General features: G+C 45.8%; 1 protein-coding gene across 5 annotated transcripts in view; it reads left to right on the forward strand.

Annotated features, from left to right (window-relative positions):
* UBE2I (ubiquitin conjugating enzyme E2 I) overlaps positions 1–15,825 on the forward strand; it is a 55,663-nt gene extending 39,838 nt beyond the window's left edge. For 4 of the 5 annotated variants that reach the window (XM_033964029.1, XM_033964026.1, XM_033964030.1 and 1 more), the window contains exons 5-7: positions 2,167–2,276; positions 2,427–2,506; positions 15,153–15,825. In XM_033964029.1, the coding sequence (XP_033819920.1) occupies positions 2,167–2,276; positions 2,427–2,506; positions 15,153–15,216 (254 nt within the window). In that variant the 3' untranslated portion in view covers positions 15,217–15,825. The remainder of the gene's footprint in view (positions 1–2,166; positions 2,277–2,426; positions 2,507–15,152) is intronic. The other variant, XM_033964028.1, reaches the window with a different exon arrangement.
* Positions 15,826–17,500: the final 1,675 nt, after the last annotated feature.

The following is a 17,500-nucleotide window of genomic DNA, read 5'->3' on the forward strand; positions in this document are numbered from 1 at the left end:
TCAACATTAACTCTTCCCATCCCTTTCCCTCCTCCCCTTCCAGCAGCATCTCTCCTTCTTCTCCCTTCCCTCCTCCCTCTATTCAACATTAACTCTCTTCTCTTCCCATCCCTTTCCCTCCTCCCCTCCCAGCAGCATCTTTCCTTCTAACTCTCTCCAAGTCCAGTAACAGCTCTCCCTTTATCCAGCAGCTTCCCTGCCTCCTACAGTGGCGATCTCCCCTTCCAGCAGCTCTCAGTACTTGCCTGCAGGAAGTTGCCGGTAAATCACTGCCCTGGCAAGTAGGAGAGCTGGTGGGAGGGGAGGAAGTCACTGTGAAGGCTCCCCAGGATCTTGCTCGCACACGCTGACCATCTCCCTCCACCTGCACCTGAATCTGCAGCTCTCTCCACGGCCCTCTTCAGCAACTGGGCAGGGGCGGCGATCAAGACAGGCTGCCACGTCGGGACCTTCACTCTCTGAGTCCCGCCTATTTTGTTTCAACTTCCTGTTTCCAAACAGGCGAGACTCAGAGAGGGAAGGCCCCGACTTTGGCAGCCTGTCTTAATCGCATGAGGCTGGGAGGAACATTAGTGAGCAGGAACTGCAGTCGGCAGGAAATTTAACTGCTGAATTGATCTCGCCAGCCCTGCGTGGACCGCCAGAAATTTTCTGCGGACCGACACCGGTCCGCGGACCGGCAGTTGAAGAACTGTGGGCTAGAGCATAAGAAACAGAGTGGGGGTAAATGGACAATACTTGGACTGGAAGAGCATCACCAGTGGGGTGCCGCAGGGCTCGGTGCTTGGACCCGTGCTCTTCAACATCTTTATAAACGATCTGGACATAGGTACGACGAGCGAGGTGATTAAATTTGTGGACGATACGAAGTTATTCAGGGTAGTGAAGACGCAGGGGAATTGCTAAGATCTGCAACGTGACGTAATCAGGTTCGAGGAATGGGCATCGACATGGCAAATGAGGTTCAATGTGGATAAGTGTAAAGTGATGCATGTCAGTAACAAAAATCTCATGCACAAATACAGGATGTCCGGGGCGGTACTTGGAGAGTCCTCCCAGGAAAGGGACTTAGGATTTCTGATCGACAAGTTGATGAAGCCGTCCACGCAATGTGCGGCAGCGTCAAAGAGCAAACAGCATGCTAGGAATGATAAAGAAGGGGATCACGAACAGATCAGAGAAGGTTATCATGCCGCTGTACCGGGCCATGGTGCGCCCTCACCTGGAGTACTGCGTCCAATACTGGTCCCATACATGAAGAAGGACATAGTACTACTGGAAAGGGTCCAGAGAAAAGCAACTAAGATGGTTAAGGGGTTGGAGGAGCTGCTGTACAGTGAAAGATTAGAGAAACTGGACCTCTTCTCCCTCGAACAGAGGAGATTGAGAGGGGACATGATCGAAACATTCAAGCTACTGATGGGAATAGACTTAGTAGATAAGGGCAGGTTGTTCACCCTCTCCAAGGTAGGGAGAACGAGAGGGCACACTCTAAAGTTGAAAGGGGATAGATTCCGTATGAACATAAGGAAATTCTTCACCCAGAGAGTGATAGAAAACTGGAACGCTCTTCGGAGTCTATCATAGGGGATTCAAGACAAAGTTAGACAAGTTCCTGCTGAACCAGAATGTACGCAGGTAGGGCTAGTCTCAGGGCACTGGTTTTTGACCAGAGGGCTGCCGCGTGAGCAGATTGCTGGGCACGATGGACCACTGGTCTGACCCAGCAGCGGTAATTCTTAAGTTCTTATAAGTGAGCATAATCGCGATGGAACTTAATTTATAGTGTTTTAATGTGGTCATATAAATGTTGAAAAGAATCGGAGATAACGAGCCCTGCATGACACCACAATATGGCATCCATGCAGCAGATGTCTTACCTTCAAAGTTTACCACATAAAAGCATAATGTATGAAATCCTTTAAACCAGCTTAGAATTTTTTTTCTTGTAATCCTATATCTAAGAGTAATTGAATCAAGATATGGTTTACTACATCAAAAGCAGCAGGAAGGTCAATTTGTAGTAAATATCGATTCTGAGATAATAAGCCTTGAACCTTAGAAATCATTGAAACTGAAATTGGGACGAAAACCATGTTCAAATTATGGATTACAGTCTGTGCACACTTTATCAGGAAATGTTTAATATCTTGGGTTTTTTTCTAGGTAAATTTGAACCACCATTATTTCACCCAAATGTATATCCTTCGGGCACAGTATGTCTGTCAATCTTAGAGGAAGACAAGGATTGGAGGCCAGCAATCACAATTAAACAGGTGAAGTGACTTGCTTCCATGTCTAACTTGACCCCTTTGTGAAATTAACATTTTGTTTTAATGTACCAAATGTTAGTTGTTTGTGTGTGTGTACTGCTGATTTTGAGGAAAACCTTGTAAAGTTGTACATCCTGCAATTTTCTTCTTTAGATTTTGTTAGGAATTCAAGAACTTCTAAATGAACCAAATATTCAAGATCCCGCTCAAGCAGAGGCTTACACAATTTACTGGTTAGTATACAAAACAGCAAGAAGCGTTGCCACTGGATTGAATTTGGGCTAAACTGGGATGCATGTTTTAACTTCTTTCAATTTACAACTCCTGAAGGTTTGATTCACAGAGACTTTGTCTCCCATTCTCTGCTTATAAGGGAAGAGAAAGAAAAACTCTTGGTGTTACTTTCACCTGTCTAGCTGCTTGAAATTTTTAAAAATTAGCATGCAAATTTAAATTACATGCCATTTTCTGAAGCTGTTTGGTTCCTCTCTTCTTCAAATGGGCTGGACTCCATTAGTAGGACTTGAACCCTTTTAATGGTCTACGTATTAATACAGTTATCCCTCATCACAGATTAATAAGTAGCTCCTGTTTACAAATATGCATTGTGGTTTGAGAAATTGATCCTTAAATCTTTTTTTTTTTTTTTTAATAACCTTTATTCATTTTAAAATTTCAATAAGTGAAGAACAATAAATAACATTTACACTATAGACATCACTTAAAATATTACAAGATTCTTACAGATCAATAACCCCCCACCTAAACTATTCTTTATCATTCACGTATCTATAAATTTATCATAATTCCGTAATTCACTACATATTTTAAACATAAAATTACACATTTATCCACTTAGATATATTTTAAACTTATAAACCACCCTGCCCCCATCCATAATAATATTTGATTATAACCCTTATATTCCTCCCACCCTCCCCCCTCCCTCCCTGGAGGTGCAATTCTTCTAACAACAAAATGTATAATTATATTAAATCTACAAAAGATGTTAATGGACCCCATATTAGATTAAAGTTTTTTTTTTTAAATTCCCTAACTGATCAGCTCTCATTTTTTCATATATATTTGACATAAACTTGCCCACCAGAATACAAAATTGAGACGATCCCAGTTTTTCCAGTTACATGTAATCAATTGTATAGCTGTACTTGTCATAATTAAAAAGAGACTTCTTTTATATTTATCTAGGGGATCTTTGATATACAAAATGGTACCAAGTTAAAGGAATCTCAGATTCTAAAATATTAGTAATATGTCCCCAAATCTTCAGTGACTTGTATAGGGTGTACAGCAACCTCTTGCTGCCACATTGCCTTATGGATCCAGTAGCCTGTGAATTTGCAGAAGAGCTGCATATAGAGGTGACCTGATATATGCAAACATGCACATGTATATTTTTGTGGATATCCTGAAAGCCTGACTAACTATTCCAGCTTATGTACTTTGGTATGTTCTGTGCTGCTGACTCATGGTACTTTATGGCCTATCCGACTGATGCATTCTAAGAGTAACTGAGCCAAGAAAAAAAGTAAAGGAGATTAATACTTGAAAATAGCACTTTATCCCAGGACAAGCAGGCATGATATTCTCACATGTGGGTGACGTCATCTACGGAGCCCCGATGCGGAAGCATTTTCAAGCAAACTTGATTGAAGATTTAAGTTTGCTCTGCTGCTCCACGCATGCGTGCCTTCCTGCTCCACTAGGGGGCGCATCCCCTCGTGGTCTCCAGTTCAAAATTTTCCGCTGAGCCTAGAAGTCGTGTTTTTTCAGGCTCTGCCCCAACTGCCTCTAGCACCGCGATTTTCTTATTTTTTTCTCGATTAAGTCGCTGTGCGCGAATTTTCTTCTTATTCAACTTGTTCCTGCTTCGTTTTTGACCGACCCGGAGGCTTCCCGGTCCCCGTGGCCGCGTGGCTATTTGAGCCGCGGCCACTTTCGATTCTATGTCCCGGCCTTTGACCGGCTTTAAAAAGTGCACCCAGTGCGAGCGGCTCCTTTCCATCACAGACCCGCATCGCCGGTGCATCCTCTGCCTGGGAGCCGCTCATCCAACCGACTCCTGCCCCCAGTGTGCTACTTTCCAGAACCGGGCCCTCCGCCGAAGAAAAGCCCGCTGGCGGATCTCTTCGCCGCCGACCAACCCTCTACCTCAGCCTCGAGGTCAGCCCCGGCCTTGACCTCGGCCCCGAATACCTCGGCATCGCCTCGAGACTCGACTCCGAAGTCCTCGGGACAACAGAAAGCCTCGGCTCCGGGTAAGTCCCCTCTTCCCTCTTCAGGTTCCGCAACAGCGAAGAAACCAGCTTCGGGGACACCGGCGACGCATGGCGGAAGTCCTATGCTCACAGCCCCGGCGAAGCCCTCCAAGCCTTCGGGCCATGCCTCCACCACACGGGAATACTCTGATACGAGGTCGCCCCCGGTGGAGCGCACCGAGGCAGTGGACATGCCCTCGATGCTGTCCGTGCCCGTTTTCCAGGACCTACTCCGAGCGATGATTTCATCGGAGCTGTCCGCTGCAATGGCCCATCTACAACCGGCCTCGACATCGCATGTGCCAGACCAGCCTGAGCCTCGCGTCAAGCCACCTCGAGGAAAAGCGCGCAAGCTTCGCCGCATCCCATCCTCCTCGGACTCCTCACCGAGACACCCGAGGCGCTCTCCCTCCACAGATCGCCGCGGGGCAAAACGTCGTGCTAAAACGACAGAAACCTCGAACCGCCGTACCTCCAAGAAGGCCCGAGGTTCCCCCACTCTACGAGGCTGTTCACCTACACCTCGTACGGGACCGCTGAGGGTGACGGAGCTATCACTCTCCAACCCGCACATCCTCCGAACCCCCCCTCGGACCGGGGCTCCGATCCGAGGTTTCAGACTCTCACCGAGGGAGTCCGGGTCGAGGTCACCGATTCGTCATCGATCGGTACCCCGGCATCGTCTCCGAGGGGCTCCTCGAGACGTCGGAGATCCACGACCCCGGAATACTTTCACAGTGCTTCCCCGGTCTCGGAGCGTGGATCGGAGCAGGAGCCTCGATACTCGAGGGAAGCCTCCCCATCCTTCTCCACCCGATGGAGGTCTCGTTCACCGACCCCGCAAGGGGCCTCGGGAACATCCCGCCCATCCTTCTCTCGCTTTGTCCAGGACATGGGCCACGCTTTGGACTTAGACCTCCAGTCCGACTCCAGATACTCTAAAGAGTACCTAGCAGAGCTGGATATGCCATCACTGCCCAGAGAGTCCCTTTGCTTACCGCCTAACCCGGTACTCCAACAGGCTTTCTTCAGAAACCTCGAGACCTCCTATATGGTCACAGCAGTACCCTCCAAAATGGAGGCTAAATACCGTACAGTACCCTTCCCGGGATTTGAACAACCGCAGCTCTCCCACCAGTCACTGTTGGTAGAATCCTCCTTGAAGAAGGCTCACCCCTCCAGGGTCTCAGCGGCGGTCCCCCCAGGCCGAGAAGGCCGAACCCTAGACAAGTTCGGCAGGAGACTATATCAAAATGCGATGATGGCCTCTAGGGTGCAAAGCTACACTTTCACCTTCACATCCTATCTCAAACATCTCATTGGACTACTGAGAGCCTTTGAGACTGACTTACCGGCCTCCCGCCAAGGAGCGTTTAGCCTGCTTGCAGAGTCCCTCTCCAACCTACGCCTCCATCTATTTCACGCGGCCTACGATGGCTTCGAACTCTCCTCCAGAGAGGCAGCCTTTGCTATCGCCATGCGCCGACTAGCTTGGTTGCGCCTGGTCGACATGGACCCCAACTTACAGGACCGGTTGGCTAACCTTCCCTGCGTGGGTAAAGAACTGTTCGATGACACTATCGAGGCGGCTACAAAACGCCTCTCCGAACACGAACGCTCGTTTGCCTCCCTCGTGCGGCAAAAGCCTAGACCGCCCACGTCCAGGCCGTTCAGGGCCCCTCCGCGCCGCTACCCACAAAAATCCACTCCTGCCTTCTCGCGGCCTCCGCCCAGGCGCCCGCAAGCCCACCATCGGGCCCCGCCCAAGTCCCAACCGCCTGCGACTACCAAACCGTCCCCGTCCTTTTGACGGGATACGCGGAAGGGGGCGGGCCCCCTCCGCCGTAGTCCCAGGCCTCCTTCCCATCGGGGGTCGCCTCAAAGTCTTTTACCCTCGCTGGGAACAAGTCACGTCGGACGCATGGGTCCTTGGCGTGATCTCATCAGGATACTCTCTCAACTTTCGGGCCATTCCTCCAGACAACCCCCCAAGGAATTGCCCTACCAACCGGACGCAGCTACCCCTACTCCTCTCCGAAGCTCGAGATCTGCTTCACCTGAGAGCAGTGGAGGAGGTTCCCCCCGGCCAACGGGAGAAGGGCTTCTACTCCCGTTACTTCCTGGTACCGAAAAAAACGGGAGACCTTCGCCCAATACTAGACTTGAGACGCCTCAACAAATTTCTGGTACGGGAAAAATTTCGGATGCTTTCCCTGCCAACCCTCTACCCCCTGATCGACGAGGGCGACTGGCTCTGCTCCCTCGATCTGAAGGAGGCGTACACACATGTTCCAGTGCACCCCGCTCACCGCAAATTCTTGCGTTTTCAGGTGGGAGACCTGCACCTGCAATACCGAGTCCTCCCCTCCGGCCTAGCATCATCACCTCGGGTCTTCACCAAGTGCCTTGTGGTGGTCGCCAGCTACCTTACGCTCCCAGGGTCTTCAGGTTTTCCCCTACCTGGACGACTGGCTCATCAAAGCCCCGTCCAGGGAAGGGGTTATCTCAGCGACCCAACAGACTATTATCTACCTACAGAGTCTGGGGTTCGAGATAAACTTCCCAAAATCCCAACTACGCCCCTCGCAGTCCCTACAATTCATCGGGGCCACGCTGGACACGGTTCGCCTCCGTTCCTTCCTACCCACGCCGCGTCTAGAGGCGTTAGTAAGTCTGAGCCGAAGGATCTCACTGATGACCTCGGTATCAGTTCGACAGATGATGACTCTCCTGGGCCACATGGCCTCCACCGTCCATGTCACACTCTTCGCCCGTCTCCATCTGAGAATCCCTCAATGGACCCTGGCCTCTCAATGGCGTCAAGACCGGGACCCGATCGATCGTCCCGTGACAGTGACTCCTTCCTTGCAACGATCACTCCGCTGGTGGGCCGACTCTTCAAATCTTTCCAAAGGTTTGCTCTTCCTCGCCCCTCCTCACAGCAAGGTACTCACCACAGACTCGTCGGAGTACGCTTGGGGAGCCCACCTGGATGGCCTCCGCACTCAGGGGATGTGGTCAGCAGAAGAACGCCGCTGTCACATCAACGTGCTAGAGCTCCGGGCCATCTATCTCGCAGCTGCAGCTTTTCAACATCTGCTTCACGACCGGGTGGTTCTCATCCGAACCGACAACCAGGTAGCAATGTACTACGTAAACAAACAAGGGGGTACAGGGTCTTGGTCCCTCTGTCGGGAAGCCATGCGCCTCTGGAAATGGGCAATCTCCAACAACACCTTCCTTCGAGCGGTGTACATACAAGGAGAACAAAACTGTCTGGCGGACAGACTCAACCGCCTCCTCCAGCCACACAAGTGGTCACTGCACTCTCAGACCCTACGACAGGTGTTCGAAAAGTGGGGGACGCCGCAAATAGATCTGTTCGCATCCCCCCCACAATCACAAACTGCCCCTCTTCTGCTCCCGGATACACTCCCCGGACCGACTCGAGGCCGACGCCTTCCTCCTCGACTGGGAGGGAAGGTTTCTGTACGCGTTCCCGCCGTTCCCTCTGATCCTGCGGACGCTGGTCCACCTGAAAACAGTGAAAGCCACCCTGATCCTGATTGCCCCTCGCTGGCCACGCCAGCCTTGGTTTTCCCTTCTACTTCAATTCAGTGTCAGAGATCCACTGCCTCTGCCTCGGTTTCCCTCTCTACTATCACAGAGTCAGGGTTCGCTGTTACATCCCAATCTTCAATCTCTTCATCTGAATGCTTGGTTTCTTTCCCCCTGACTTCTCTCCCCGTGTCTCAATCAGTCAAGGAGATATTGGAGGCCTCTAGAAAGACCTCGACAAGAACCTGCTATTCTCAAAAGTGGACCAGATTCTCAGCCTGGTGCTCCTCTCACAGCCAGGACCCGGTGTCGGTCCCCGTCCCTCTGGTCTTTGACTATTTACTTCAATTATCTCACTCCGGCCTAAAGACCAACTCCATTCGAGTACATCTCAGTGCGATTGCGGCCTTTCATCAGCCTCTGGAAGGAAAAGCCCTCTCGCTCCACCCCTTAGTCTCTCGCTTCATGAAGGTTCTTCTGAATATCCACCCTCCTCTCAAACCCCCTCCGGTGGTTTGGGACCTTAACGTGGTTCTGGCTCAACTAATGAAACCTCCATTTGAGCCCCTAGACAAATGCCATCCTAAATTCCTCACGTGGAAGGTGATTTTCCTGCTTGCACTCACTTCCGCCCGGCGAGTTAGTGAGCGAGTTAGGGTAGCGGACCCACCCTTCACTGTTTTCCACCATGACAAGGTAGTACTCCGCACACATCCAAAGTTCCTGCCTAAAGTAGTGTCTGATTTTCACCTCAATCAGTCCATCGTCTTGCCCGTGTTTTTTCCCAAGCCCCACTCTCACCCCGGAGAGGTGGCGCTTCACACTCTTGACTGTAAGAGAGCGTTGGCCTTTTACCTCCAACGCACTCAACCACACCGGAAAGTCCCACAATTATTTTTGTCCTTCGACCCAAACCGGTTAGGCCACCCAGTTTCCAAGCGCACCTTGTCCAACTGGTTGGCCGATTGCATCACCTTTTGCTACGCTCAGGCTGGTCTCGCGCTGCATGGTCGAGTAACGGGACACAAGGTCCGAGCGATGGCAGCCTCCATAGCGTTCCTCAGGTCCACACCTATTGAGGAAATCTGCAAGGCTGCCACGTGGTCTTCGGTTCATACTTTCACCTCCCACTACTGTCTGGACTCACTGTCCAGAAGCGATGGCCGGTTCGGCCAATCAGTATTGCGAAATCTATTTGCTTAAATTGCCAACTTCCCTCCATCCCTTTTCAGCTAGCTTGGAGGTCACCCACATGTGAGAATATCATGCCTGCTTGTCCTGGGATAAAGCACAGTTACTTACCGTAACAGGTGTTATCCAGGGACAGCAGGCATATATTCTCACAACCCGCCCACCTCCCCGAGGTTGGCTTCTTTGCTAGTTAAGTGAACTGGAGACCACGAGGGGATGCGCCCCCTAGTGGAGCAGGAAGGCACGCATGTGTGGAGCAGCAGAGCAAACTTAAATCTTCAATCAAGTTTGCTTGAAAATGCTTCCGCATTGGGGCTCCGTAGATGACGTCACCCACATGTGAGAATATATGCCTGCTGTCCCTGGATAACACCTGTTACGGTAAGTAACTGTGCTTTATCTGCAGTTGTCTTGCCATATTTAAAGTCTGTACAGCCTATAAACTACTTAGCTCTATAAGCCCTTCTACTCTGAGATCCTTGGTGCTTGGCCCATGTGTTCTTGAATTCAGATATTCCACTGGGAGGCTGTCCCATATTTCACAACCCTTTTTGAAAAGAAATATTTCCTTAAACTACTGAGTCTTCTCTTTTCATCATCATCTTATGTTCATGATCCCTCTACTTAAGTAAAATTAGCCATCTACCTCAAAGGAATCCAAAGCAACTTAAAGCAATAACACAACATAAAACATGCATACTTATTCCTATCATTATCCACTCTATCCTCCTCCTAATCATCTGAAACAGCCTTTTAAAAAAATATATTACAATTGTGTTATAAATTGCAAATAATTTGCATAATGTATACCTCCTTTTTTGTCTGTGTGTGCTACAATTGTACCCTGTGACAGATGAAGTACTGGCACATCTTTGTGTATCATACTCTTTAAGAACATGAATTTCCCTACTGGGTCAGACCTAGAGTCCATCTAACTCAGTATCCTGTATCACACTGGCCAGTCCAGGTCACATGCTACTTTTGAGACTCTGCCAGGCACAATATTCTGTGCTACTTAGTTCCAAGGATAAGTAGTGGCTTTCCCCAGGCCTACTTTAATGGTCCTTTACTCCAGGAGTTTGTCAGGTGTTTTTTTTTTTGTTTGTTTTTTTAAAGGAGCCAATCGCTGTCACATTTAACAACCTGTCCTGTGCAAATCTCAGTTCTATAACAGGTAAACAGATTTTTAATGTTCTCCTTCAAATACTGTAGTCCGTCCTGGTGTAAAATTTAAAAAATCACGTTCGGAACTTTAAATTTAATCTTAAATTCAGTAAGTAGTCAAGTGATTTGACCATGAGACCCCTATGTTGTCCCCTCGGTATCCTAGTACTTTTTGGTTTTTCCCTAATTGTGCAAAACCAGCTGATTATGCATCTACATTGACCTGTAACTCAGGAGTAGCCCTGACACGCCTAGAAAGGCTTTGTTTAATGCAAGGTTCTATTTCAGGAAGCAGAAACTTTGCCTCTTCCCAACCCTTTAAGAAGCTACTAGCTAGTTGTACACAAAGACTAAAACCAGCTGTACAGACTAACTGAATTTACTTATCTACCCTTCTAACTAATGTCATGTACTTTTTTTTTTTTTTTTTAACTCTATTGCAATTTTTCCTTAAGTTGGTGACCTGTATCTTCTGTCCCTTTGTTCCACTTCCATTTACACATCTATGCTGTCTTAAGATGTGATAATGTGTACTTTTACCGCCTATGTCTTGGCTTTATTCTTGCTGTACCCACCATGGGTGAATTTCTTCTTAAAGTGGCTAAATAAATCCTAATAATGATCAATATCCTGTAACTGCTTGTATTACCATAATCCAATTCTGCTTTGATAAATATGGCAGTAAATTGCTGATCAGCTGCAATTAAAAAAAAAAAATCAAAAATATCAATAATAGCTGTGTTTTATATACCATCAGGATTATCTAAGCAGTTTTACAATCAGATACTCAAGCAGTTTCCCTATCTTCTGCTTGTCTGAGCATGAATTAATGCCATTTCTAAAATCCTCAGTCTTTGGATGGTCCAACATTTTACAACCAAAAAGCAGTAGTAAAATTATCAACAGCAGTCTAAAATGTGACCTAGTCACTCAAGACGGTCTAACTCCTTCCAGTCTGGTTATTACAGAATAAGTTAGAAGGCTGTTGTACTCATCCTACAGCTAGGGTTAAATTTCATCTCCATGTACATATAATACTTATAACTGTTTTAGTAGAATATACAGTAGTTTCCTGTTGACATTGTACCAAAATATAGCTATTCTCTGCTCATAAAAATGAAGTAGATTACAGTATGATGCATATAAGTGATTGTAATTACAGTATTCTGTCGCACTTTTGGGTTCGGATTCTGCAAATGGTGTCCCGATTGTAGGCAGCGGTAGGCGTCCTACCGATGTCTAACCAGCCAATTGGGATCAGGCGCTTTTTTTTTTTTAAACTCCTGAGGCAGGCCACCTACATTGGCATTGCCTCCGGGAGTCTAGAGAGGCCCGCCTAAGGCTAGGTGTGGGCATGGTTTGCCCTGGAAGTAGCCTTAGGCAAACCTAAGCGGCCGTATGCATCCCCCTAGTCAACCATGTAGGCCAGCAAAATGGTGTCCATTTTAAACAAAAACGATATTCAAGATTTTTTCAAAGATGATAGTAAAAACACACATACTGGGTACATTCAGATGGGAAAATACCACAGATACAGTATTTACAACCATGGAATGATGCCAAAAAGTTGTTTTTTCCAGGCCTTACAGTATTTCATGTGAAAAATTAAAATTGGTTGTTTTCTGAACCTAAAGTAAGTACCTGGTGTGTTAGGTCTGAAAAGTGAATGCTGCATTGGCACCCTCCAATAGTTAGAGCTTAAAAAATGTTAGAGTACTATGTTTAATGGAGAGGGTTAAGCAATAAAGAAGGAAAGCCAAATAACTGGTCATGTGACTAAGCTAGTAAAAATATCGTGTCTTGGATACATGAAGGAAGGCTGTTCCGAAGCATAAACATGAAAAGCCCACTTGATGCAGGAGAGCGAGTAGAGACAAGCGTGATTATACCAAAATTAAAGCTAGCTGGCAGCTTCTTGCTTACTAGTGAGCAGCACAGTTAAATTTCTTTTTTCTAGTTAATTGTATAGTACCTTAAGAACATACTTTTTGCTGGGTTGAAAACCATGCAGTGTGCTTGGTTTCTCTATTTGTCCATCCTGTAGTTCTGGCATCCATAAGATTCGGGACATGAATTTCATCAATTGTTTGTCCACTTTAGCTCAGTGACAATGCCCTATGCTGCCATGTGAGCCCTCCAGAATTCAGAAGATCTGCTTTTGCCTTTTGACCAGGGTAGACAATGATGCGGGGAAAAATTTGTCCCTGTCCCCACAAACCATCTGATCCCATCTGTTCAAGCCTCAAGTAGTTATGATTTTATATTGAATTTATTTTATCAAAGTATAAAAAGAAACATTCTGTACAATTTGTCATTTTATAAATCACAAATAACAGAGCAAGGTTCAACAAAACCCCTGTCTCCCCCCTCACAAATATCCCCTCCACTTTCGAGAAAATTGAAGTCAAATTACTACAGAATGCTACGTAGAATATTCAAGCAAACAGAATATTTCAGTCACACATGGCAGGAGTGCAACTAGGGCAACTGCCCCCTGGTCAGAGAGCCCTAAACCAGCTGGAAGCTAAAGAAGCATGGTCTGGGCTATGTGGTACCCAGTTATGTCCAACACCAGCTTTAGCAGGATATATATTTCAAACCTGATATATTCTAATCACAAAATAGAAAATAAAATTATATTTTTTCCTACCTTTTTGTTTTCTGGTCATTTTATTCTTCGCATCACATTTGTCTCGAGCTCTGGTTTCTTTTTTTTTTCTGTCTACCCTTAACTCACTCACCAAGGTCTCCTGACCTTTTGACATGTCTTATTTCCCCATGCCCACCATTCATATTCCATCTTTGTTTGTTTTTCCCCCCCATGTTCAGCATCTCCCGTCTCTGTCTCCTATACTTCTCTTTCTAGTATTTCCCTTGTGCCCATCTCCCTGTTTTCAACACTATTCTGTATTCCTATCCCCTCTGTGTTCTATACTCTCCTCCCAAGTCCACCATCTCTCTGTGTAGTTACTGTATTCTGTTGCACTTTTGGGCCCAGATTCTGCCCCACTGACTGTGTCCATATACCACCCCATGCAGCATTCCTCTGTGTTCCTTTTCTTATGCTCCCATCCATAACTACCATCTTCCCCTCTTCGTAGATCTCCCTCTGACCAGCTTCTCTCCTCTTACTCCCTTCCACCAATGTGCTTCTAGCCCTCTTTCCTCCTCCCTCCCTCCACCTATTCACTGTTAAATATTTTACTTCTTTCATCCCTTTGGTTTAGCATATCTTTCCCTTCCCTCTCTCCTCCCTGTAAGTCCAGCACCTACCATGGATTGAACACCTAGCTTACCCTTCCCTACAGTTCCCCCCCCTCCCCCCACTGTGGTCCAGTACCTCTCTCCCTTCTCTCAACACTCCCCAAGGATTCAACGTCTCTCCCTTCCCTGTAGCTCCAATTCTGAGCTGCAAATCCGTTACCTCTCCCTTCCCTTCCCACCGGCTCAGCTTTAAGTCTGACATATCTCTTTTCTCTTCTGTTCCAGTCCTTCCTCCACATAAGTCCAGTACCTCTCTCTCTCTCTCCTTTCCCTCCATGTCCAACACCTCTCTTCCCCCCCCCCAAGACCATATCCAGCACTGTCCTTCAGCCAGCCAGCTCCCCACCCCCACGGATACAGCAATAGTGGCAATTGGCACCTCCTTCCTAGCTCCCCTTGCACCTATTACCTAAATGAACCAGCCACGCCAATGATGAAAAATCTTCAGAGGCCTGCTCCGAGACCTTCCTTCAGCTGACAAGTCCCTCCTTGATGTAACGTCTGGTTTTCACAAAATCGGAACTTACATCAAAGAGGGACTTGTCGGCTGAAGGAAGGCCTCGGAGCAGGCTTCTGAAGATTTTTCAGTGTGGCACAGTTGACTTATTCATGTAGAGATTTCGGCAGTTGGAACCCAAGCCCAGTACAGGATAAAGCTTTGGATTCTTGCCCAGAAATAGCTAAGAAGAAAAAATTTAAATTGAATCAGATTGGGCAGACTGGATGGACCATTCGGGTCTTTATCTGCCGTCATCTTCTATGTTACTATGTAAGGTAGGCGTGAGGGAAGCTGGGGAGGAGATACTGAGCCATAGGGAGAGGGGGTGTTACCGCGCTGACTCTGGTGCAATGTATTTTTTTTCCCCCGCGGGAATAAGGCAGTTTACAGCTCTTGCGGGGCGGTAGAAGGCCTTATTCCCATTCCCGCCATAAACAGGCCACATTTTTTCCTGTTCCCACAGATTAACTGGTTTGCTGCGGTTGACCATGGGAACCCTTCCCCATATCATTCTCTAGACCAGGGCTCAGAATCTCATCATCCAGCATTTAAAGCATCTGAATGTGAAAGTACAGCAAAGCTTAAACCAGCGAGATAGATAAATGCCGGGTTTCAGATGATTCTACAATCTATGGCTCTTTGCCCAGGACAGTTTCTGTGGTAACTTAGGGGAGCAGGATTAAAAATGCAAAAGCAACATGTAATCGTATAACAACATCAGGAACATTTAGCTACATCTGGTTAAGGCTGGTTGCAGTGGAAATAGAAACCCAGAGGAGGATAATGAAATGGCTAGACCAAACAAATTCACCAGGTGGCTGTCTTCTGCAATTTTCACATAAAATGTGAACTTGATAATGGCAGTTGTGTGTTTATTCTGTACTATCTATTGTAATTCTTCCCCTTTCTTTTGTTTTACACTAGCCAAAACAGAGTGGAATATGAAAAGAGGGTTCGAGCACAAGCGAAGAAGTTTGCGCCATCATAAAGCACCAACCTTGTGGCATCTTAAAAACAAACACAAAAAAAAAAAAAGGAAGGGATTGGTTTGGCAAGAACTTGTTTACAAATTTTGCAAAATCTAATGCTATGTACAATTAATACTCACTTAGGGGAGGGGTCGTGTGTGCCATTTTCCATATTCGCCACTTGTACACAGTTCTAAATTTGCTGAATTTCCCAAGTTTTTCTTACAGGGTCTCTTCCTTCAGTCTTTTGTATTTTTGATTGTTATGATGTAAAACTTGCTTTTATTTTAATATTGATGTCAGTATTTCAACTGCTGTAAAATTATAAACTTTTATACTTCTATAAATTCACTAGTATCTATAGTTTACTTTGCCATCTGATGCAGGCATGCTTCAAAAATGTTTAGAACTATATTTAGCCTTTTAGCTGGCTGTGTTGAAAGAGATCATAACCTTCACCCCCCTCCCCTCCCCTAATTTTTTTTCTATATTTCGGAAACTAGGTTGTATTGCTTAAGAGCCTTGGATCCAAAGTCAGCCAGCATCTTGCTTCTGCATCACTTCCTTTTGTGTTTATATGGCGTTCTGTCTGTGTTGCTGTTTAGAGTAAATAAACTGTTTATATAAAGGTTTTTGTTTCATTATGTTCATTAAAGGTGACCCAAGTGGGGAAAAAGTCTTCTTCAAAGGCAGCAGCACTTTGAGTGGCTTGTTTTGCACTTTTTTATTTCTCCGCATGAAGAGCACAACCAGAGGAGTCATTTGCTATCAAAGGACCAAATGTACTGAAGGCATTTTTTCCCCTTTTTTGTGTTGGGAAGGGGACTATTTACTCTGGAATGCAGTGTACAATGTGTGGCTCTCTTGGGCTTTTACATCTTGTAAATAATGGGCATTGTTAGTCAATATGATGTATTCAACTGATTTTTGTCCACAAATATTTTAGCTGTGTTTGGCAGTCTTTTTTCAAATCGGTCACAAATGGTTACTCTAGAATAGATATAGAAAACTTTTTCATACCTGTCTTGCATTCAAGCCTAGAATTCTGAGCCTTTTTTTGTTTTTGAGCATTACCTTATGCATTTGCAAATATGAGTGCTGTTCTTTTAACAAAATAAGGTAATAGACCCAGGTATTCAGTTTGTATAGGGCTTTTAGTTGAATTTAGTAAAATAGCAAGATTATTAATCTAATGAAGAGATTTAACCAGGTTCAGTTTCTCAGAAAGTAGGGTATTTTCTGGGAAGAACTTTGTTAATGCCTGTTTCCAGTATGTTCAGGATGGTGGTGTTACTGGAATAAATACTGTACAGTAAGCACAAAGTTTATGGTATAACTTATTTTTTTATTCCTTTAGTCTTCTAATTTATGCTTGTGTAGCTTGCTTCAACTTTATTTTTTGGAAAGCCTTTTCAATGCATTTAACTATTAACTGATTAGAAATTGTCAGGAAGCATTGCATTTTTGAGTTAGACTGACAAGACCAATGATCTTGAATGCAGCTACTTTCTGAGTGCCTAGGAGCTTACCTATGTGATTCAGAAAAAAGTGAGAACTTCTGTAGTCAGTTTTTCAAGAAAAACCCATTCAAAATCTTCAAATGTGGCACTTTTTTTTTTCTTTATTCTTCCCTCTTTAAAATATGTCCACTCAGACTTGATTTTTGTATTTTAGCTATAACTTTTTTTTTTTTCTTTCTCTTTTCCTTGAGCGTGGTGGCGATGGTAATTATAAATACACTTTGATTGGTTTGTACCTGCGCTTTTTTTTTTTTTAGATCACCTTTTTATTTGCTTAATTTCCTCCAGCCCTTTAGTGTGTTCCAAACTTTTTGGCTATCCTTTTTTTGTGAATGAGTGAATAAAACTGAACATAATCCAGATATATTGTGAAAGATGCTTTATACAATAATAGAATAATAATTCCAGTGCAATAGGTGAGACATTCTAGACAGGGTTATTTCCCTATAGCTGCATGCTGCTGCAGAAGGGATCCACTTTGGATTTTTCATTCTGCTTACGTTATATACTTCACAGGGCTCTCTAGCTCCACCTTCAGTTTTTTTCCTTGGGCATGTGTGCCTGCAGGAGTGTTCTGCTCGCCCCATTTTATTTTAATGTAATTTCATCCCCTTTAGTGCTTGGAGCATTTTTTTAAAGCTCTGCCTGCTTGAGAATTCATAGACTTCGGTCTATAGCCAACAGGCTGATCCCTCTGGGTACCTGTTAACCAGCCTGCATAGTTTCTCTGGAGCTCAGGTCCGTCCCTGAGGTAGTCTCGCCTCCTGTTAATCAGGGATCGCAA

The sequence above is a fragment of the Geotrypetes seraphini genome, chromosome 11, assembly GCF_902459505.1.
Source record: "Geotrypetes seraphini chromosome 11, aGeoSer1.1, whole genome shotgun sequence".
Taxonomy (NCBI): domain Eukaryota; kingdom Metazoa; phylum Chordata; class Amphibia; order Gymnophiona; family Dermophiidae; genus Geotrypetes; species Geotrypetes seraphini.